Source organism: Paroedura picta, chromosome 1 (genome assembly GCF_049243985.1).
Source record: "Paroedura picta isolate Pp20150507F chromosome 1, Ppicta_v3.0, whole genome shotgun sequence".
Taxonomy (NCBI): domain Eukaryota; kingdom Metazoa; phylum Chordata; class Lepidosauria; order Squamata; family Gekkonidae; genus Paroedura; species Paroedura picta.
The window spans coordinates 174193329-174215908 of record NC_135369.1 but is presented as its reverse complement, the minus strand read 5'-3'; the positions used below and the strand labels follow the sequence as shown (position 1 = coordinate 174215908).

The 22580-nt window shown below is 47.4% G+C and overlaps 2 protein-coding genes across 4 annotated transcripts in view; one reads left to right on the top strand and one right to left on the bottom strand.

Moving 5' to 3' along the window:
* The first annotated feature begins 583 nt into the window (after nucleotides 1-583).
* Nucleotides 584-16985, top strand: PAIP2 (poly(A) binding protein interacting protein 2). Of its 3 annotated transcripts, none has more exons than XM_077312668.1 (4): nucleotides 584-680; nucleotides 9298-9457; nucleotides 12398-12577; nucleotides 15758-16985. In XM_077312668.1, exons 2-4 carry the CDS (start codon nucleotides 9320-9322, stop codon nucleotides 15812-15814), a joined length of 375 nt encoding a protein of 124 aa, XP_077168783.1. In that variant the 5' UTR covers nucleotides 584-680; nucleotides 9298-9319; the 3' UTR covers nucleotides 15815-16985. The 3 variants fall into 3 exon arrangements, with proteins under 3 accessions (XP_077168783.1, XP_077168774.1, XP_077168764.1); XM_077312659.1 differs by lacking the exon at nucleotides 584-680 and adding an exon at nucleotides 688-837; XM_077312649.1 differs by lacking the exon at nucleotides 584-680 and adding an exon at nucleotides 6179-6317.
* A 3635-nt stretch (nucleotides 16986-20620) lies between these two features.
* Nucleotides 20621-22580, bottom strand: part of SLC23A1 (solute carrier family 23 member 1) — a 42049-nt gene continuing 40089 nt past the window's right edge. The window contains exon 14 of the mRNA XM_077312621.1: nucleotides 20621-21499. Coding sequence (XP_077168736.1) covers nucleotides 21252-21499 — 248 coding nt within the window. The 3' untranslated portion in view covers nucleotides 20621-21251. The remainder of the gene's footprint in view (nucleotides 21500-22580) is intronic.

Genomic DNA, 22580 nt, shown 5'->3' with positions numbered 1-22580 from the left:
CATAATACGTCCGACTAGAAGGGGAATGAACCTAGTCCCATGAGGTGTGTAATATTATTGTATTAATTTTCTATTAACCTCGCTACACAAATCGCAACATTTTTTTATTTTTACCCTGCCATTCCCCAGAGGGCTCAAGGCAATTTACAACAAAATTTAAAAATGAGATTGAAATTAGATTGAAACATATGTATTTAATCCTAAAACCCAATCCGTTCATTAAAAAGATCAATGGCCGCCTCTTCTTGCACGAGCCATTAAAATTCACTGGGGGAGCCACGTGGAGAATTTGGAGCGCGGCCAACTGGTGGACTTTGGGATTTAGAAGAAGAAGAGTTGGTTCTTATATGCCGCTTTTCCCTACCCGAAGGAGGCTCAAAGCGGCTTACAGTCGCCTTTACTTCATTCATAATTTTTTTGGGGGGAGGAAGGGAGGTTGGGGTCAGAGAACACAACTATATTTAAAACCCCAAAACCGCTACGTCCAACGGACTATTACGAACAGCCCCGGCCCGCAATAGCTATGAGGCCAAGGGCCGTTGCCGCTCTAGGGCTCCGTCTCTGTGGCGAGGGCCCGCGCGGCTGTCGGCGGCGCCATCTTCCACCGGAAGTGCCGGCCGAGGCGCCTGATAGGACCGTCGAGCCAGACTCCCCTCATCCAAACGGCACCGCACACCCAGGTAGCGGAAGTGACCTCACATCCGGCCTGGGGGGTGGTTGTTGTGTTTCCAAAGGAAGGGGGTGGCAGGCGAAGGAGGAAGGAGGGCGCTCGGGGAAAGGAGAGCGAGACGCCGCGGCCAGCTCGGAGCCTCCGCACCCGCCCTGCTGCCCTACGAGGTGCGCCTCAGTGGAAGGAGGGACGGGAGGGGGGTAGGGCCGAGCCCTCTGAGGCGCCGCCGTTGGCCTCCTTCCTCCCGCCCCGCTCGCGTGCCAATGACGGCCTGTCGCGGGCAGCGGAAGGAGAGGCGGGCGGGCGGTTGCCGAGCCTGATGGCCCCGCGGGGGTTGGGCCTCCTAGGTCTCGCCGAGCTCTTTCTCATCCGGGTACCCGGAGCAGTCTACCTGTCCGTCTAGGGGCGCGGTGCATGACGGGGCGCCGCCGCTTGCACGCCCGAGTAACGAAAGGGGCGGGGCTTCGGCCTGCTCGGGGAAGGCAGACAAAGAGCGGGGTGGGCGGGGTTCGGAGGGCAGCGCGCGAGGGGGCGGGGCCTATGAGGCGCCACCTCCTGTCTGTCAGGGCCTGTTTCTTTAGGCCAAGAGTGGCCAAACTGGCTCTCCAGATGTCCATGGACTACAATGACCACGAGCCCCTGCTGGATACCTGGAGAGCAACAGTTTGGCCATCCTTGCTCTAGGCAAACTCTTGGAAGGGGGTGGCTGTGATGAAGCAGGGATGGCCTAATTGTGGCTCTCCAGATGTCCACGGGCATGTCAGGGGCTCATGGTCATTGTAGTCCATGGACATCTGGAGAGCCACATTTTGGACATACCTGCCATAAAGGTTTCCCATAGAGGTGGGGGGAGCAACATGGTGGAGGCTTATGAAACTCTTAACATTGTGGAGTAAGTTGGAGATCATCCTTTGTTCCTCCCCACTTATTTCCTGTCCCATAATAGCATTAGGTCTGTGAGTGGGATTGAGTTGTCAGTCTCCAGGTGTAGGATCTGGATGGCAGAGCTCAGAGAAATTAGCTGCTTCGGAAGGTGGAACCTGTGGCCTTGCTCTGTGCTGAATTCCTTCCCCTCAGGCTCTACCCCCAACATCACCAGGAGTATCTCAACCTGGCATTGGCAAGCTTGTATTGGATGCTTGATTCAGGACAGACAGGAGAAAATAGCTTCCTCACATGATTTATCATCAACCTATGGTATCTGCCCTTGAATGTGATGGCAGCTGGCTGAGAAGGTAAATTGGTTCATGCTGTTGGGATGGCAAAGAGCAAGAGCTGCTACTAATTGGTTTTTGTTGCTTTGTAGGCCCGATAGGTAGATAAGTATAGTTAGGTTGCCAACATCCAGATAAGGCTTAGAGGTCTCCTAGAAGCACAGCTGATGTCCAGGCCACAGAGATCAGTTTCCCTGAAGGAAATGGGTGCTTTGGAGCAGGGGTAGTCAACCTGTGGTCCTCCTGTTGTTTATGGACTACAATTGGGAATTGTGGTCCATGAACATCTGGAGGACCACAGGTTGACTCCCCCTGCTTTGGAGGATTGATTTCTAATATCTATATTAGAAAAAGGAAACCAGGCCGAACAAGAACACGGTGGTTAGACATGATCAAAATGGACACCGGCCAGAACATAACATGGCTGAGGGAGGCAGTGTGGGATTGGCGATCATGGCGACAGCTGTGCCATGGGATCACCAAGCGTCGGGCTGTTTACAGGGAACTTGGAAATCAAAATCCCCTGCAGGGCTTTACACTCAGCGGGGGAGAATCTCCTGATCGTTCCTGGCCCTAGAGAAGTGCGCCTGGCCTTGACCAGGTCCAGGGCCTTTTCGGTCCTGGCCCCCACCTGGTGGAATGAGCTCCTGGGTGAGCTGCGGGCCCTGCAGGATTTACCAGCTTTCCGCAGGGCCTGCAAGACGGAGCTCTTCCGCCAGGTTTTTGGTTGAGCCCGGGGTCAGCGAATGAGTGCCAACATTCCCCCCCCCCCCCAGACCTAGTAAGTTAGATCTCCTCCCCACCCTCCCTGCCGCTCTGATAGCAGGGGTGGGAATAATAACTTCTGCCATGTTGGGATTGTTTTAAAGTCTTTTAATGGGTATTTTAATGGGGATAGGACTGTTGTGACCTGCCACGAGCCTATGGGGAGTGGCGGGAAATAAATCTAATTAATAATAATAATAAAATACAGATACAGCATGGTTCAGTGATAATAGCAGAATGCAACAGTAGTAACAGTAAGAAGTAACATCTAGTGATCTTTTCTAACTGGAACATTAACAGTAACATCATAGATTCAAACAGGTAGCCATGTTGGTCTGAAGTAGCACAATAAAATCAGAGTCCAGTAGCACCTTTAAGACCAACAAAGATTTATTCAGGGTCTTATTCCAAGATTTATTTGCTGGCAGGGGCTCATGGGAATTGTAGTCCATGGACATCTGGAGGGCCGCAGTTTGACTACCCCTGCTTTAGTTGAACCTCAACCAAATGCCTGGCGGAAAAACTCCCATTTTGCAGTCCCCGTGAGATTGCAGTAGTTCCATCAAGGCCCAAACTTCTTCTGGCAGCTCATTCCACAAGATGGGGGGCCAAGACAGAGAAGGATCTGGCCCTGGTTGAGGTCAAACTTGCTTCCTTGGGGGAACTCTGCAAATCCTTCCTTCTTTAGGCTCCACCCCCAAATCTCCCAACCAATGAGGAACTCCCTGTTGAGTTGGTGTTTGCAACCGCACTTAAAATGTATTAAATAAAAAGCTATGCTAGGAAAGTTGGAACATGTATTTTAAGATGTAGCGCGGGTTCTAAATATCATTGGGGTGAGGGGGAAAGTTTTTGCCTTCTGTGCGACCTTCCCAGCTTTTGTTGGAAATTGAGTTAATGACAGATCGCATGTAGGTTTGTATTAGTACGCTTGGTCTGAACCTGAAAAGAATATCTCGATGGTCGATAATTTAAAAACCAGCAAATGAATTTGAATCTTTGCCCTTTGCTGATCCGGATGTTTATTAAGTCCTGGTGAAGATCAGTGGTACTCATGTATATTATTTTTTTGGAAACAGGGTGGAAGGGGGAGGGGGAATTAGTAAAACAAATTCTAAATATAACCAGTGATTCAGATCCTTTTGCTATAGTTAGTGGGATATAACAACTGCCAGCTCTCGATGGGGGTTTGCGTTTCCCTGTGCTCCACAAACATCCATCTGGCCAATGCAGTGTGATCAGGATGAGCATTCCAGTCAGTCTGGGAATGCATATTTGGATCTTTTCTAGCATTAGTGAAGTTGGCAACAGACTGCTTTGTGTGAGGAACTCCCCTGTTGATCTGGAGCAAGTCAGTGAGAGGTTCAAGAATGTCTAAAAAATTATTGGAAGAATGCATGCATACCTGTTACATCAGACTGTTAGAGTTTCATAGAATCATAGAGTTGGAAGGGACCTCAGGGGTCATCTAGTCCAACCCCCTGCACTCTGCAGGACACTCACACCCTTATCGCTCATCCACTGTAACCTGCCACCCCCTTGAGCCTTCACGGAATCAGCCTCTCCGTCAGATGGCTATCTAGCCTCTGTTTACAAATTTCCACAGATGGAGAACCCACCACTTCCCGCGGACGCCTGTTCGTGTCCGCATACCTGGTTGCATTATTGTTAGCCACTTTAAATTCGATCTAATAAACGGGATGGAACTATTTAAATAAAGAAATACACCTCATCTTTGTGGTACTTTAAGAATCCTACGTTCCAAGTAGAAGTATACATTTTTATTCACACACTAACCTAGGAAACATATTCATTCCAAAGCACATTTATAGTGCTTTCCCCAGAGTGTGCAAAGGGCTTTATGTGTATAGCATTTATATATTAATTAATTAATAATATTTATATATACCACTCTCCCGAAGGCTCAGGGGCGCGGTTCACATAAAACAGAAACGATTAAGATAACGTAGCTTAACAATAATAAAGTGATAACAACAACGTAGAACAGTAGAAGAATATGGAGAACATTAAATTAACGCATACTGATAGCCCAGTGGATTGGGCGGAATTGTAGTGGGTGCCATAGGAGGGAGGCTTAGGAGGACGGCCCATGGGAAGTGGTGGTTCAGGTCAACCTCAACAAGATTCCTGGTGGAGGAGCTCCCTTTTGCATTATTTATATAATGCTTTATGTGTATAGCATTTATATAGCACGCGTATAATTTCAGTGGACTTCAGAGCAACCCTGCAAGATAGGCTATTATTAATATCTCTGCATTTCAGAGCGAGGAGATTTATTTTTTTATTTGGTAAATTCCAGGCTAAAGTGAGACTTGAACTGAGTATTCATAACACTTGCCTGTTGTGAGAGACGCAGTTCTGAGGACCAGAGAGATCATAGCTTTATGGGTAAAGCCTGACTTTATAGTATTTCAAGCAATTGCAGCTGATTCAGGTGCCGTCCGTTTATGCCAAAACTTGCCGATCTACCGGTTGCCATTAAATAAGGGTCTGCATGCATTTTAATTCTCTTGTGTCTTTGCAGTGATGTCAGTTGAGTTTCAAAATCGTATCCCGTGTAGATGGCATGGCTGATTTAAATCCAGATAATGCTAACTTTCCGAATAAAAAACCTTTAACGAAGAGCGAAAAAGTCATGCAACGCAGCAGAGTTTGGAGGATTGGGCTGTTTCTGTGGTGACGCTGTCGCTGTGTTTAGTAGCTGTGAATACCGTCACCGTGGTTTGGACTTAAAAGAAAATGTGTGGCTTAATTTGCTAGTGAGCGATTGTCGGTGGGGGGGGCTAGGGGTATCTCCCATGTGCCTGTGAGTCCATGCAAACCATGTTTTCTGGAGTAAAAACATACTGTCAAGGGTGAGCGAGGGAAAGATTCAGGATCCCAAACCTATTTTGCCTCTGCATCATTTTTTTTAATGGATGAAATTGTATCAATTCCCATATCTATGCGATTTGAGAGCTTAAACCCCAGTATCTTCTGAAACAGATTTCCTTATTACAAGCACCAGTTTTGTCTTGTGGATGATGAAGTACAGAAGCCTTGTTATTTCCAAGCCCTTCCTCATCACAGGTAACAGGTAAGCAGGATCAAAGGCAGGAGGCAACAGCAACAGCCTGTTCCTTGATTTTTCCGAGGTGGTAAGCAGTCATGGGAGATGCAGCGGAAAACAGGCCCTTATGTGTAGTTGAAGGAACTCTGGCAGGTATAGCAGCTAGTAGTTGTAGGGCAATAGTAGTGATAGGCCTTTGGCCTCCGGTCTTGCTTGTAGGCTTGCCAGGGGCACCTGGTTTGGCTGGTGTGGAAAACAAGATGTAACCAAACCCAGTGCTACATGGTAACCGGTGAAATTGGGTTTGCGGGATTGCTGTTCTTTTGGGCTGATGAATATAATGGCGTAGCACATCGCTCACCCAGAAAACAAATTGGAAGAGGTTCTCTGGGCTCGTGTAGGCCATGTCCACCTTTTACATCATCTCCCACAAGTGTGGTTTGTGAGGTCACAATCTTCTTTGACATCAGGCTCCCCTGAATTACTGTATACCACGATGCAGCAGGAAGAGACAGAGCTGCCAGAGGGAAGTCTGTACTTCAACACAGCTCCCGTTGATGGTTGCAAATGGAAAGAGAAACATGATGAAATTTCCAAGGTGATGAGCAGTCTTGATTTCCAAGTGAAATCATAGAAAGCGTATGCTTTTTCAAATCTCGGCTACCTGGGCCAGTTTCCTTGACTGTAAGAGTCATGGATGTTTTGAACGCAGCTTGGAAATAGTTTGCAAGAGCGGAATGTGGTTGATTTTTTTATGCTGTATTTTTCTATAAGTGTGTTTGGAAAGAGCAGAGTGCTGCATTGATATGAAGTGTCTCAGGCTGCAATCCTAAGAATGCTTTCCTGAAACTAAAGCCCCATTTAATAAAATTACACTTCTGAGTAGGCTTTCGGAGGGTTGGAGCCAGCGTGGTGTAGTGGCTAGGAGCGCAGACTTCTAGTCTGGCAAGCCGGGTTTAATTCTGTGCTCCCCCACATGTAGCCAGCTGGGTAACCTTGGGCTCGTCACAGCATTGATCAAGCTGTTCTGACTGAGCAGTAAATATCAGGGCTCTCTCAGCCTCACCTCCCTCACAGGGTGTCTGTTGTGGGGAGAAGAAAGGGAAGGCGAATGTAAGCCGCTTTGAGACTCCTTCGGGTAGAGAAAAGTGGCATATAAGAACCAACTCTTCTTCTTCAGTAATATCAGGGCTCTCTCAGCCTCACGTCCCTCACAGGGTGTCTGTTGTGGGGAGAGTAAAGGGAAGGTGACTGTAAGCCGCTTTGAGACTCCTTCGGGTAGAGAAAAGTGGCATATAAGAACCAACTCTTCTTCTTCTTCAGTAATATCAGGGCTCTCTCAGCCTCACCCATCTCACAGGGTGTCTGCTGTGGGGAGAGGAAAGGGAAGGCGACTGTAAGCCGCTTTGAGACTCCTTCAGGTAGAGAAAGTGGCATATAAGAACCAACTCTTCTTCTAATGAGCATATATGAAAATTATTGTATATGTAGCTCCTAAAATATGAGTTTTTCAGGCATCTTTAATCTAAATTTGTAGGACTTTGTCAGGACCCACGTTTAAGACAAAAGATGCCAGGCTAAGTATTTAGCGTGTCATACTGAATCAGAAAAACCCAACCAGAACATTTCTAGTTTGTATAACTTACATTACTTCAACTATCATGTATGAAAGCATAATGTCTTTTGGAAAGCCAGCTTTTAAATGCTATATTAATTGCATCAACAATAGGTTTTTGTTACTAGGTTGGCAGGGCAATGCGCAAGTCTCCGGCAGGAATTTAAAAATGGCTCTCCTCCATTGTCCGTTTCCTTTGAGCGGTTTCGGCTTCTTCCAGCACGTTTAGCCGAGGTAACAATAAGTTTTCACGGCGCCTGTCGTCTAGAATTAAAATTCCCCTCTGCTCACTTATCAGTCACTAAAACCCAAACGGGGAAGGGGCTGCATTGCTTCCGGAAGTTTTTTAGCCTCAGATTTTTATCGCCGGGAATTCGGCTGAGGGCAGTTGGTGCAAACGCCCTTCCCAAGTACCCCTGCAGTTTGTGTTTTGGATACCAGTGCTACCGCCAAGAAGGATTTCTCTCTTGTTTTCTCCTGTGACCTTTACGAAGGCAGTCACTTAGGCATGTAGACACCGTGCCAATGAGCACTTTATGGGTACCCAGCATAGCAGAGTGCTTTGCGTGCAGGAAACACACAGGAAGTTAGTACAAGTACTAGCTTCACGTGCAGTACTAGGGAAGTTTACCTTTTATTGCGTTTGGCACTCTTGTTGTCAAGAGCATCTCCCATGTTCTGGCAGCTAGCTTGCCTCAAGGTTATAAGCACGTGAACGGCTGCTGCCCACCAGATGGAAGGCGTATTGCAAAGTCCTTGGCAAAAGGCATGTTCAGTCACGTCTGCAACCTGAGACGGGGCTGCCCATCCAGCAAGGGCTGACTGCTGCTAGTTGTATCTTCCCAAATTGCTGGACCTGCCAGCCATCCTCTTCTTACCACTCGCAGGAGGGTAAAGCAAATGGCTTGCCCGAGAGCAAAAAGTAGAGCATGGAATGAGATGCAGGAGGAGCCTGCCGAGGATCAGCCAGGGCTTTTGGTTGTTGTTGTTGTTGTTGGTTGTTGTTGCTGCTGCTGCTGCACACCCCTAGTGCTGGGTTGCATAAGCATGTTTGTGTCACTGGAATCTGCCAGTCCAGTAAGTGGAGAGCAGGCAGCTGCCTTGCATGCAGGTTTCTGTGGTGGTAGAGAGAAGGGATGAGTTATTTTTGGTGCAACTTCTCCCCGTCTTGGCGGAGGGAAAGTTCCGGAGAAGCCTCACCGTATAGGGGACTCATGTAGACTTGTATTTATCAGGCTACGGTGGAGGGACTTTGGGCAAGGTGGTGTTGAGCCTGAGAATCAGCAAAATAGTTATCGCACTGCTTTTCTCCCTGGGAAGTGTGCATGCCTGTAGGAAGCTTGGTGTAGAGATTAGGAGTGTGGACTTCTAATCTGGTGAGCTGGTTTGATTCTGTGTTCCCCCACATGCAGCCAGCTGGGTGACCTTGGGCTAGTCACAGCACTGATAAAGCTGTTCTGATGGAGCAGTAATCTCAGGGCTCTCTCAGCCTCACCTCCCTCACAGGGTGTCTGTTGTGGGGAGAGGAAAAGGAAGGCAAATATAAGCCGCTTTGAGACTCCTGCGGGTAGAGAAAAGCTGCATGTGAGAACCAACTCTTCTTCTTCTTCTGTGATTGGGCAGGGGGAAAGCATAACAAGGTGGTTTGCAGCCAGGCAGTACTCTTTGCATGTGTCTTGTGCCCAGGGGGACCCATGTCCCTGGGTATGTGGGTCTATCCACAGAAGAGAAAGGGAAAACGATCCTGTGAGCCTACTCAGTCCTGCAATGTATCTGGCAGTATTGTAGACTCTGTTTCTTGCCCGCCCGTCTCCCTCCCCTCCTTGGGCAAAAATCCCACAGGCCAGCTTGAGAACCTCTCTGATTCTAAAGGTATCCAGTGGTGGAGACCCAAGCTTCAGGTACGCATGTGTGGGACTGAGCCCAAAGAGTCTGAACCGTCACACTTCTTCTCCACTTCCAGGCTTAAGCTCAAAGGCGCAACCATGAAAGACCCAAGCCGCAGGAGTACTAGCCCGAACATCATCAGCGAAAACGTGATCATGAACGGTCACTCTCACGAAGATGACAACCCATTTGCTGAGTACATGTGGATGGAAAACGAAGAGGAGTTCAACAGGCAGGTGGGTGGTCCGTTCCGTCTCAGGAAGGGAGGAATCCGGGCTCAACTGCATCAAGCCAGGCTTCTTGCCAAGGCCTGAGCTAAGATGAAGCACACGCCCTTCCTCTCCGTTTCACCTTTCCATCCCCCTGAGACAGTTTGCCTCTTTGGCATTCCCTTCTCTGTTTGCACCTGAGGTGCTTCATGATAATTCAGATCGGAATGGTGCAGAAAGGCCCAAAGCTAGCATCACCTGCCACTTACGGCTGAACACTTCCTAGGAGTTTGCCATTTGGATCGATAGGCTGTTTTCAACTTTCCGGTGACATTTGCGGTGTGGATGGTACGTTTCTCGCAGCTGCAGGGTTTTAAGCATGGGTACAAGATGTGGAGTGTTTTTGCCAGAGCACACTTGCTAAACTCCACCTTGTCTTCCTTCCTTGATAACATCTGACCAGCTGGGGGAAAGGTCATTAATTGTCCAGCAGCGAAACCCTGTCCGAATGGTTGTTATCTCTTGTTGGGAGATAAGAATATTCCGCACATCTGGCCTTTCTTTGGTTGCTCAGCTTCTCCAAATAGTATCAGCAACATTACAGTATCATGAGAACTATCAGGAGAGTAGTAGAAGAGCGGACGTTCAATTTCAAACAAATCTCAGCGTTAAAATGAATGGTTGTATGTTCTGATAGCATCAAGGCAAAGGCATAGTTATAACAGAGCCAGTGTAGTGGTGAAGAGCAGTGGCTTCTAATCTGGCAAACCGGGTTTGATTCCCTGCTCCTCCATGTGCAGCCAACTTGATGACCTTGGTCTAGTCACAGTCCTGGTAGTGCTGTTCTCACAGAGCAGTCCTGTGAAAGCTCTTTCAGCCCCACCTACCTCACAGGGTGTCTGTTGTGGGGAGAGGAAAGGGGAGGCGACTTGAAGCCACTTTGAGACTCCTTCGGGTAGAGAAAAGTGGCATATAAGAACCAACTCCTCTTCTTCAGTAATATCAGGGCTCTCTTAGCCTCACCCACCTCACAGGGTGTCTGTTGTGGGGAGAGGAAAGGGAAGGCAACTGTAAGCCACTTTGAGACTCTTTCGGGTACTGAAAAGCGGTATATAAGAATCAACACTTCTTCTAATTTTAGTTTTCTACCTTGTTTCCGGTACTCTTCAGTGCTCCTGGTAGGTCTCCCTTGCCCCCACTTTGCATGGAGTTTATTATAGGTTTATATGGGATGGGAGTTGAGAGAAATAGTCAGGCTACAACTACCTCATCTTTGCAAAATGTAATTAGGGTGACTTCAGGGGAAAAGGAAACAGGGATGCAATGGTACTTGAAAGTCTTAACAGTTTAATCCAGCCTTAGCTTACACCAATCAGAGCTCGCTGCAGCAGAGGCATTGGAGTGGCTCACGAAAGCTTACACTGGAATAAGTATTAGTCTTTAATGTGTCATCGGACTCTTTATTTGGCAGCAACGGGGTAGTACGGCTATCTGTCTGGAATGAACATTTAGCAGAAGGTAGATGCAGGTGAGGTTTCCTTATATGTCACTTGTTCGAGTAAACCATCCAATAAAAACCACAGCCTTTTTCAGAAGTAAAGCTATGAATGCTTTGAAATACATCAGGAGCTCCATATTCATGGTTGATTAGAATCATAGAGTTGGAAGGGCCCCTACAGGTCATCTTCTAGTCCAACCCCCTGCTCAATGCAGGATCAGCCCAAAGCATCCAAGAAAAGTGTGTATCCATCCTTTGCTTGAAGACTGACAGTGAGGGGGAGCTCACCACCTCCTTATGCAGCCTATTCCACTGCTGAACTACTCTGACTGTGAAAATTCTTTTCCTGATATATCTATATCGTTGTAGTTTAAACCCATTACTGCGCGTCCTCTCCTCTGCAGCCAATGGGAACAGCATCCTGCCCTCCTCCAAGCGACAACCTTTCAAATACTTAAAGAGGGCTATCATGTCCCCTCTCAACCTCCTTTTCTCCAGGCTCAACATTCCCAAGTCCCTCGACCTATCTTCATCGGGCTTGGTCTCTTGGCCCTTGCGTTCTTCTCTGCCTGATCTTTTGTACAGGCCTGGTAACCCTTCATCCTCTTGATACAATTTGCTCCTGATCTGGAAACCATATCTAAAACCCAAGCAAATAACACGTAGAACTGAGGATCCTTGACTGATGCAGTTTTTAAGCGTTTCCACAGCACGAAATGCATTGTGATCACTGACTGGTGTTGGTAAGGTACCATAGGACCCCTGCTTATGTGTGAACAGTAGTCATAGAATCATAGAGTTGGCAGGGGCCATACAGGCCATCTAGTCCAACCCCCTGCTCAACGCAGGATCAGCCCTAAGCATCCTAAAGCATCCAAGAAAAGTGTGTATCCAACCTTTGCTTGAAGACTGCCATTGAGGGGGAGCTCACCACCTCCTTAGGCAGCCTATTCCAGTCATCCCAACATATTCAGTATAATCCGTTGTGCTGTGTCAGTATTTCTCCAGAAGTTTGAAGGGAGGTACAGGGTTGCTCTTCCTACAGCAGAGGAATTTTGCAGTGAAGCAGCAATCTTGACAGTGCAAATCTCATCGTGGTTTTTTTTCCCCTGTCCGGTTTGGTCGCTTGTGACTACTAACACTTTAAGAGTTAAGGCAGTGTTTCTCAAGCTCCCTTTAATACAGTTCCTCATGTTGTGGTGACCGCCAAACCATAAAATTATGCAAGCTGCAGCAGGCAGGGAAAGAAGGGCAGGAAATGGAGCCGATCAGACCAACCCCCTTGATGGACATTACTGCCGGCTGTAGCTCTGCCGAGTCCTAGAAAAAGACTCCTGTCTTCTCTTCTGCCCTCTCTGTGAGACCCAAATCTAGCGATCCTTCTGAACACCTCCCCCCTCCAAAAAAATTAAAATCGCTCGGCCCCTGAGGCTTCTAACGCCACTGCCCACCTGTTTTTCCAACTGCAGATCGAGGAAGAGTTGTGGGAAGAGGAATTTATAGAACGCTGCTTCCAGGAGATGCTGGAAGAGGAGGAGGAGCACGAGTGGTTCATCCCAGCCAGAGATCTTCCGCAGACAATGGATCAAATCCAGGATCAGTTTAATGAACTTGTTATCAGTGATAGTTCCTCACTGGAAGACTTGGTGGTAAGTCTGCTGTTTTGGAAAGTTGAACTGAAACGGCCAGTGCCTTTCCCCCAGAACCGCTTTTGGTCGGAACCAAACCCTCTGCTCAGTGGTCTGCTTTTCTGGCCGGGATCGGACATTATCTAATGTCAGTGGAGTGAGGGATGCCATTGGGTAGGCGGCAGCAGACTGTTAAAATGTTTATGAGGGTGTGGCTATAGCCAGGTGGGCAGCCAGGTTGGTCTGAAGCAGGAGGACAGAAAGCCCAGTGGCGCTTTCAAGACCAGCAAAGCTTTATTCACACTATAAGCTTTCATGTGCCTGCATTATATCTAGGTTCTAGAGGCAAAGCCCGTTGCATTCAGGATTACAACAGGTGCTAGATTTGGGGGGGGGGGGGTGGAAGAACTCTGCGGACGGCCTCCCCCTTCCCACAGGACCTGAAAAGGCTGCAGGCAGCTGTTAGGGAACTCACCAGCAGAGGCAGCCCTCACGTGGCAGGAATCTGCAGCCTCAGAGGGAAGTGGAAGGAGTAGGGGGTGGTCAGGGGTAGGGGACAGAAGACGATTGGCTGGCTGCTGGACAGACAGGCAAGCCGGTTGGAGGAGGAGGAGGCACTCAGTGGCCGGACAGCTGTCCTAAGTGGGTGTTAAGCATTGAGTGGCACTTAAACCTTGAGACCAGCTCCTCCTCCAAGGCCTTACCAGAAATATTAAGAGGAAAAGACGCTTGCACATGAAAGCTCAGACATTGAATAAAACTTTGTTGGTCTTCAAGGTGCCCTTGGAGTCAGACTTTTGGTCTCAGAATTGCATTGAGTTAGTAACCTGTCAGAGGCAAGTCAGCCGTACGTCTTCAAGTAGCCATCTGTTAAAAAGCCTCACGCCTCCGTCCGCAGGAAGAATGGGCTTGGCATCTCTATTGGACAGCAACTTGTGATTGTTTCAATAGTTCCTTTTAACTTTGTTTCAGCTCCATTGTAATCTCAAACATGAGGACATTTTTGGAACTGGAAACCAGCCCTAGGGCTCCAGGATAGAAGCCAAGTAGAAGATTCCGTGAAGCTTTCACTATTATAGAAACTTTACCCAACATTAACATAGGGCATTGTTTTTGAGTATCATTTTTTTTCACAATTTCATAACAGCTAATTGAATTTTGGTAATTTACTTTGTCTCTCGCCTTTCTCCCCAATAGCTGTGCAAAGCTGTTCCACTTAAATAGCTGTTCCACTTAAAATTACAGAAATTACATCATTTCCCTCTCCTCCGAATTTGCACACATATTTAACCTGCAGGTGATTACATGACCTCTTGCTGTTATAATACAGTTAACGTTTAAAAGTTTACCAGTTCTGCACTGATGACGGCTGACTGGTTTGATATCTAGCCTTTATTATTCTTTAGTTTGCAAAGTGAAGCTGTGTTCCTCTTAAGCCAGCCCAAGGCACACCTCCCTCGTTTCTTCCTGGCAACAGCCATAGATCCATAAGAAAAAGTCCCTTTGCAATTTATAGAATTATAGAGTTGGACAGGACATCCGGGGTCATCTAGTCCAACCCCCTGCAGAATGCAGGAAATGGCCACAAGAGCCAATCACCGACACAATCTCTTCTGCCCACCCACTCACAATCTGCCCAAGTTCACAAAATCAGCCTCTCCGTCAGATGGCTATCCAGCCTCTGCTTAAAAATTTCCAAAGAAGGAGAACCCACCACCGCCCCAGGAAGCTTGTTCCACTGAGGAACCGCTCTAATTGTCAGGAATTTCTTCCGGATGCTTAGCCAAAAATTCTTTTGAATTAATTTCATCCCATTGGTTCTGTTCTGTCCTTCCAGGGCAACAGGAAACAACTGTGCTCCATCCCCTATGTGACAGCCCTTCAAGAACTTGAAGATGGCTATCATATCACCTCTTAGTTGTCTCCTTGCTCCCCCAGACATAATAATATTTGCGGGATCCTCCCTGGGTGTGTGTATGCAGGCAGGAGACAGAGTGGCACACCGTTGGATCAGGCATTGTGTAAACTGGGGCTGCAGATCCCTGGTAGCCTTGCATAGCTTCATAGATTAGCTGGACAAATTAATGAAGGGTAAAAACAGCATCGTTTTCACAGTCTGCTCCTAGCCTCCTTCTATGACACTGCTCAGTTCAGTTGATGTTGGGTTTACAGGCGTGGTTTAAGTGCTTAAGCCGCATAGCTTTTAATTCTGTTTGGATGCCTCCTCAAGCAGGCTCTCAAGCAAGGTGGCCCAGAAGTTTTCCCAGATAACATTCTATTAGCTTAGCCTCAGATGGGTAGCCGTGTTGGTCTGAAGTAGCACAATAAAATCAGAGTCCAGTAGCACCTTTAAGACCGACAAAGATTTATTTATGCTTGCACTCGAAAGCTCACACCTTAAATAAATCTTTGTTGGTCTTAAAGGTGCTACTGGACTCTGATTTTATCAGCTTAGCCTGAAACCCTTTGCTGTGGATAGTACCTCGTATGGGAGCAATTACAAGCCCCTGGACATGTCCACTGATGTGGTTTTAGGTAGCATACGGATAGACAGTTGGATCCTGAGCCCTGTCAGCAGAAAGCGTGGGCCTTTGACACGTTCCCTTCCCGTATCCGCCCTTTCTGACCTCCAGAAAGTAGATTCTTGAGGTTGTGGGAGGGATCTGTGTGAACTGAAAGCCATGTAGCTTGAGGGAGAGGGGAGATAGTTTCTCAGGATCACGAACTGTGGCTAAAAATTGGTGGCATGGAATAGTGGTTATAATCCCATGGGCACAATTTAAGCCTCCCCATTGTTGGTGGGACAGAGCTGTGGAGCACAGCCCGGTTCCAAACAGGTCAAAGCATTTTTCGCGAGAGTGGAACTTGCCAAGTATTTGTACCCCTTCCGAGAAGGTGGAATCAGGATTTTCACAGGTGTTTGCTTTAGGCTTGAGAGTTCTTATCCACAGACTGCGTTCCAGAGCCAGAGAGTCCCCTTGTAGTTCTTTGCACAACAGGGTTTCCGGTGGGCATTGTAGAGAGTGCTTTTATTTCAACTTTTTAAGACCAGTGCCCCTCGGTAGCCATGGTTTCGCAAGGGTTGGCTTGTTTGCTTGCGGTGGGTTTTGCTAACTCTGCTCTCCTCTCCGTGCAAACACGAAAGGCACGCTTTGCGTTCTCTGTTCCGACTCTAACGTCTTCCCTTTTTCCCTCCGCCAGGTCAAGAGTAATCTCAATCCAAACGCAAAGGAGTTTGTTCCTGGGGTGAAGTACTAAATATATGAGTAGACTGGGCCCTCTTGGTGGATGTAGCACAATTTCCACACTGTGAAGCCAGTATTAGAAGATTTAATTGTTAAAACGCTCTCTCTTCTTGTCACTGTGTTACACTTACGCATTGCCAAAGTTTTGTTAGTCTTGCATGCTTAATAAAAGTGCTGAGACTGTTATTAAGTCAATCGCTGTCAGAGGTGAATGAAATGGAGAAGGAAAAAAAAAAAGGAAACATGGCGTTTGGACCCAGGCTTTTTCTTTTCCTTTTTTTTTCTTTTTCTTTTTTTTTTTGCAAAGGAAGACAGTGAGGTAGGAAGGCACCAGTCAAGTTGAGGAAAGAACTAAGTTTTGTTTTTCTTTTTTTTTCTTCTTTTTTTTTGAGAAGCTCTTGCAAAAGTTCTGTGTCCCAGAAGGATTCAAACTTTGACAAAAAGTGGTCTGTTTTTAACAAAAAAGGATAGGAGTTGGTGTCGCTAAGCACCCGACATGCCTTAACACGACAACTGAAAAGCAAGGTCATCCGATTGTGCAGATGAGCTGAACGGCAGTACCGCTACTAACTCTTCCCACCACACAGCGAAACGCCCACGCTCTTCTTTCTTTTTTTTTTGAGCAGAGCGCGAATAGCGTCTTCTCCCCAAAACTTGCTTTTGACCGACTGGGCGGAGCTCTTTCCCTTGGCTACAGATTTGGTTTGGGGAGCAGGGCGGGAGGAGACCAGCAGATGGCATTGTCGTTCCCAGCAAGCGATCATGTCGGCGCGTCTGTCCCACTCCCAAATTTATAGCGAAGGTGACGAGAGGCCCACGAATTCTTCCAGGTCTCCGGAAACCATACCACTGCCTATGTATTAAAATAAAATGAAATCTGCCACCTGAAAAGAGTCGGGTTTCCCTGTCAAACCATTAGCGTTAGTGATTTGAGTGGTGCTTTTTTCCCCCTTGCTTTGTTTAATCATCACTACCCCTCCCCCCTCCCCGATAGTCTACAGCACAACCTTTTTTTAAAGAAACGAAAATACAGCTAGAACAGTTTTGGCTTCTTAAAAACGTCATATTTGGGAGGCGTCAAGCCGCCATACGTGTTCAGTGTGAATAGTGTTTAAGTTGAAAATATTGTAAAAAAATTATATTTTTTCAAAAATATTTAAAAAAATAAATAATAGTAGAAACGACTCCTCGGCGGTCTCCTGCGTGTTCCATCTCGGGCGGCTTTGGGGGAGAGGGCGGCAGGCTGGGCTGCCGGAAGGGGGGTCACGGATGCTGTTTCCGTAGGCAGGACTGAGCTAGTTTGGAGAGCCAGTTTGGTGTAGTGGTTAGGAGTGCGGACTTCTAATCTGAGGAGCCAGGTTTGATTCTACACTCCCCCACATGCAGCCAGCTGGGTGACCTTGGGCTCGCCACAGCACTGATAAAACTGTTCTGAACGAGCAGGAATATCAGGGCTCTCTCAGCCTCGCCTTCCTCACAGGGTGTCTGTTGTGGGGAGAGGAAAGGGAAGGTGACTGTAAGCCACTTTGAGACTCCTTCGGGTAGAGAAAAATGGCATATAAGAACCAACTCTTTGATATTAGGGCTCTCTCAGCCTCACCTCCCTCACAGGGTGTCGGTGTCGGTTATAGGGAGAAGAAAGGGAAGGGAAGGCGAATGAAAGCCGCTTTGAGCCTCCTTCGGGTAGAGAAAAGCATATAAGACCCAACTCTTCTTCAAGGTGCAGGATCGGTTCTGGCTGGCTTACCTTTTTTGAAGGTGTTGCCTTACAAAAGTGCCAACAATACAGGCCGCTGTTGCCCATTTGGCTGGTTTTCCTTCCCCTCCTCAAAGGCTATCTGGCCTCAGTCCCAGTAAATCCATGAAAGTTGTTGGCCCGTATGCTTAGGTCCGGGATAGCAGAAACGTTTCCCATGCCGGATCAGTTATGTCAGTTACCTAGGTGCTTTGGTATTACCCTTGGCGAATTTATTATTCTTTAGTTTGCAAAGTGAAGCTGTGTTCCTCTTAAGCTGTTTCGGTTAGCCGCTCCTGTCTTTGGTTTTAAAATAAAGTCTGTTGAAAGATGCCGACATTCAAAACCGAGACCACTGAAAGCAAGCGAGCCGGCAGATACAAGCCGGTGTGGTGGTTTGGTAAAGAGCGGCAGCTGCTTCTGGTGAGCTGGGTTTGATTCCCCGCTCCTCCACATGCAGCCAGCTGGGTGACCTTGGACTGGTCACAGTCTTTATAGTGCCGTTCTCACGGAGCAGTCCTATCAGGGCTCTCTCAGCCTCACCCACCTCACAGGGTGTCTGTTGTGGGGAGAGGAAGGGAAGGCGATTGTGAGCCGCTTTGAGACTCCTTCAGGTAGTGAAAAGCAGGGTATAAAGAACAACCTCAGGACTTACAACAGGGGTAGTCAAACTGCGGCCCTCCAGATGTCCATGGACTACAATTCCCAGGAGCCCCTGCCAGCATTCGCTGGCAGGGGCTCCTGGGAATTGTAGTCCATGGACATCTGGAGGGCCGCAGTTTGACTATCCCTGGTATAAGCTGTCACATCCCTTGTACTTCTTAACATTCCCCTTCCAGCTACAGCAGAGTCCAGGCATTATTCATGCCCATTTCCAGTCCTCAATTTTCATTCCCATACCCATAACAATGAGGCTTACTGTGGTTGCTTATGTGGAATGGTGAGACCATTGCACCTTCAACATGAGCCCTGGGAATTCCAGTCTTCGCAAGGTGCATGGCTGTGTTATCCGAAAAAACATCATATATCGTTGGTGGTTTTGTGGGCATTGAAGGAAATGGTCACTAGGTCTTGCCCAATCTGATCCATTTATGTCAGTTTTAAGATAGGCGTTTTTATTTACTTGATTCTATCCACAAAAAGTAGATAACAGTATAGCCCTTTTAAATGAGGGAACTTTGGGCGTCCTAACTGTAAAACTATAAATGATTCCCATATAGCAGATGTGGAGACTGACAAATAGCGATTTGCTTAAGAACAGAGTGATTTTATAGGAGAGCTAAGTTCTGCATCAATGACTTGCTAGATGAGAGCCAGCTTGGTGTAGTGGTCAGGAGTGCGGATTTATGATCTGGTGACCCGCTCCCCCACATGCAGCCAGCTGGGTGACCTTGGGCTTGCCATGGCACTGATAAAGCTGTTCTGACTGAGCAGTGATATTAGGGCTCTCTCAGCCTCACCCACCTCACAGGGTGTTTGTTGTGGAGAGAGGAAAGGGAAGGCGACTGTAAGCCACTTTGAGACTCCTTCTGGGAGAGAAAAGCGGCATATAAGAACCAACTCTTCTTCAGTAATATCAGGCCTCTCTCAGCCTCACCTCCCTCACAGGGTGTCTTAAACCTTGATTTAAAGCTGTACCAGTGGACTCAAATTTTGTCCTGGAATATAGTTTGTTTTTATGAAGCTACCAGACTCAATTTTGGTCTCCAGTTCCTGTATTCCCGTGCAGAATCAGAATGTCTGCAGAGCTCCTTAACGCTGGCCATTTTGCAAGCGTTTGCATCTCTTGCAACAGCTGTGACTCTCCAGTAGACTTGCGAAATTTGATGCAATCTTATTTCTGTCAGCAAAGCGCATTTCCTCGAAAGTCGGGGAACAGATTTTGTGTTTCTTAAGCATCTTCGGAAACAGGACTGTGATATCTGCCAGCTATTAAAAAGTACACCTCACTAGTAAACTTGAAGAGCAAAACCGAAACTAGAAGCGTTTTGCTAGCAGCGTACTTTGTAGTGCAGCTGGATTGCTTTGGTAACAGCATTGCTTCCACCCTTCCCCAAAGGCTCAAGGCGGATCACATCATCAGACAATTTAAATTTACAGAATTAAACATTTTAAAATCTAAGCTTTTAAAAAGCACACAAAATTAATGTACCTGAAAGCCAAATCCTTCTCAGGAAGAGAAGGGGGGGGGGAGAATATCCGTTCCACATAATATATTTCTGGTAAGGGCTTGGAGGATGGCTTAAGTGCCACTCAGCGCTTAACACCCACTCAGGGTGGCTGTCCCGCCCCTGAGTGCCTCCTCCTCCAACCAGCTGACCTGTCTGTCCAGCAGCCAGCCAATCACCTTCCGTCCCCCACCCCTCACCACCCCCTCCTCCTCCCACTTCCCTCTGAGGCTTGGAGGCTGCAGATCCCTGCTGCGTGAGAGCTGCCCCTGCCGGTGACAGCTAACAGCTGCCTGCAGCCTTTCCATGTCCTGGGGGGAGGGGGAGGCCATCCACAGAGCTCTTCCACCCCCACCCACCCCAATCTAGTGCCCATTGAATTCCTGAATGCAACAGGCTTTGTCCCTCATCTAAATATAAACCCTCAGATGGAGTTTCATTGGGTGTATTTGGACAAGGGTGCCAGTGGATTTCTGATGTTATTCCAAGGCTTCAACCATAGGCCTGATGGAACAATCCCATTTTACAAGCCCTGCAGAACGGCTTAAGGACTCAGAGTCCTGATCTCACTGAGAATGTTCCACACTTTGCAAAAGCGGGTATTAATAGTGGAATTTTATTGGTGCAGTAGAGGAGGGGTACTCTGTTTATGTAAAGATCCTCCTTTGGAATTTCACGCAGAAGTTAGATTCCAGATGCTCTTCCATTTTGGTGAGTCCAGAGACATCTTTCTGTAAGAGCTAGTGTCCAGCTTCTTGCATGGGGCCGTACAGGCCCACTTCTTCTGGGGCTTAAGTTCCTCTTGCCAGAAAAATCCCAAATTTTGCATTGGAGCGTGTGAAGCCAAGGGTCCCTTGGTGTGTGTTTTGCATTGTTCAGTAACAGCACGAACGTCGTAGAAACACAACTTGAGGTCTTGAGTTAATTTTTTTATTTAAAAAAATGATAAAAATCCAGTCCCTGTGGTTCTGAAAAGAAACTCGGAAATGCCAAAGAAGAGTCTGGCCCCACCTGTTGCTCTGTTCTTGCATGAAACAAAAAGGTCCAATTTGCTAAAACAATCACAGCAGCAGAATGAAAATAAGGAATCAACATAAAAGTAAGGCAATTATATGTGCATAATTATCACTGGAAGTCCAGATTTTTTTTTTAAATACCTGGACAGGATTCCATCATCTTTTGACTGGTCTGCTAATGTTAAACTGATGTCACTTGTTCGCTGCACAATTATATTTCTTTAAAACGCTTACTGGGTATGCAGCTTTCAAAATTGGGGCGGGGGGGGGGGGGTTTCTCCCAGCAAATAAGGTTGTTCTCCTCACTCAGTATAGAGAAGGGTTCTGGGTTCAATTTTTGTTCCTACCTTTTAACTCCTGGTATAAAAACGGTGCAAGAGCAGCATTCGTTCGCCTCACATGTCTTCCTGCACAGTCCGGTCATTAATTTTGGGACCCATCGGAAGCATACGGGAACGTCCCATGCCCTCCTTCCCACCGATGCTTCCCCTTGGTTGTCGCATTCCCCACGGCTCTTCACAGGGAGTCTTTTCAAACCCTTGAGCATATGACCGGGATGTCGTTCAAGTCCGGTGTGTGTTCTGATGCGCTGGCCTCCGTCTTCGGCCTGGATTTGAAGCCCTTGAACACTGGGCAGACGGGCACATATTTCAGCCACGAGCAGCTTTTAACCAACCCCATCCCAAATGGAAAGTCGTAACTCCTCAGGCTCGAAGAGGTTTCGCTGTTGGCGTGCACCCCAGCTTTCCACTGCACGAGGCCACGTTCCTCTTGTGTCCCTGGGAAGGGGTCAAGATCAGAGGGAAACCGGATGAGCTTGGAAGGAAGGCTGGAGTCAAAACATTCAGAGAACGTCGTTTCTGCTAATTCGTTATTAATGCATTTTGGTCCGTCGGTGTTTTGTTAATGCTGGCCCTAAAATGGTGTCTTTTTTTCAACGGTAGGCCCAGGCGGTTAAACAAAGGCAGGATGGTAATGACAGGAACACAGGTCCCCGGAGACCAGTAATTAGCAAATAGGTAACTAAAACCATGGTACAAAATTCTACCCGATACAAACAGATGGCAAATGTGTATTTGCTGCAGTAACACTTCTATTGCCCCATTCTGTGTAACCTCAAGAGTAGATTGCCACAGTGTACTCCATGTGAGGCTGCCCTCGAAGATAACACATACTACTGTAATCTCAAGACTAGATTACTACTATGTACTCTTTGTGGGGCTGCCCTTGAAGATGATGTGGAAACTACAATTGGCTTAGGAAGCAGTCCTATATTTGTTGGCAGGAGGGGTCAATTAGATCAGCCCTGGGTCAATTACACTGGCTACCAGTTTGACTTCAGGCCCCATTCAAGGTGCTGTTTTTTATCATTAAATCTCCTTATGGACTGGAACACACTTAACCGAGAGATCTGCTGCTCCCCACGTGAACCTGGATGGAACCTACCCTCTCTTCACCAGAGCCTACTTTTGATTCTTTGTCTAAGAGAAAGGGAGACAGCCTCACCCTGGGCAAGAATGTTATCCATGGCAGCTCCATCCCTTTGGAATGGGCTGCAAAATATTATGAAAGTAGTCCCTTCCCTTGTGTAGTTTAGTAGAACAGCCAGTATGGTGTAGTGGTTAAGAGCTGCGCAGTCTGATCTGGAGAACTGGGTTTGATTCCCTGTCCCTCCACATACAGCCAGCTGGACAACCTTGAGCTAGTCACAGCTCAGAGCTGTTTTCGCAGGGCAGTTACCTTAGAACTCTCTCAGCCTCACCTATCTCACAGGGTATCTGTTGAGGTGTGAGGAAGGGAAAGGCATTTGTAAGCCACTTTGGAACTCTTCCAGGTAGTGAAAAGTGGGGTGTACAAAAT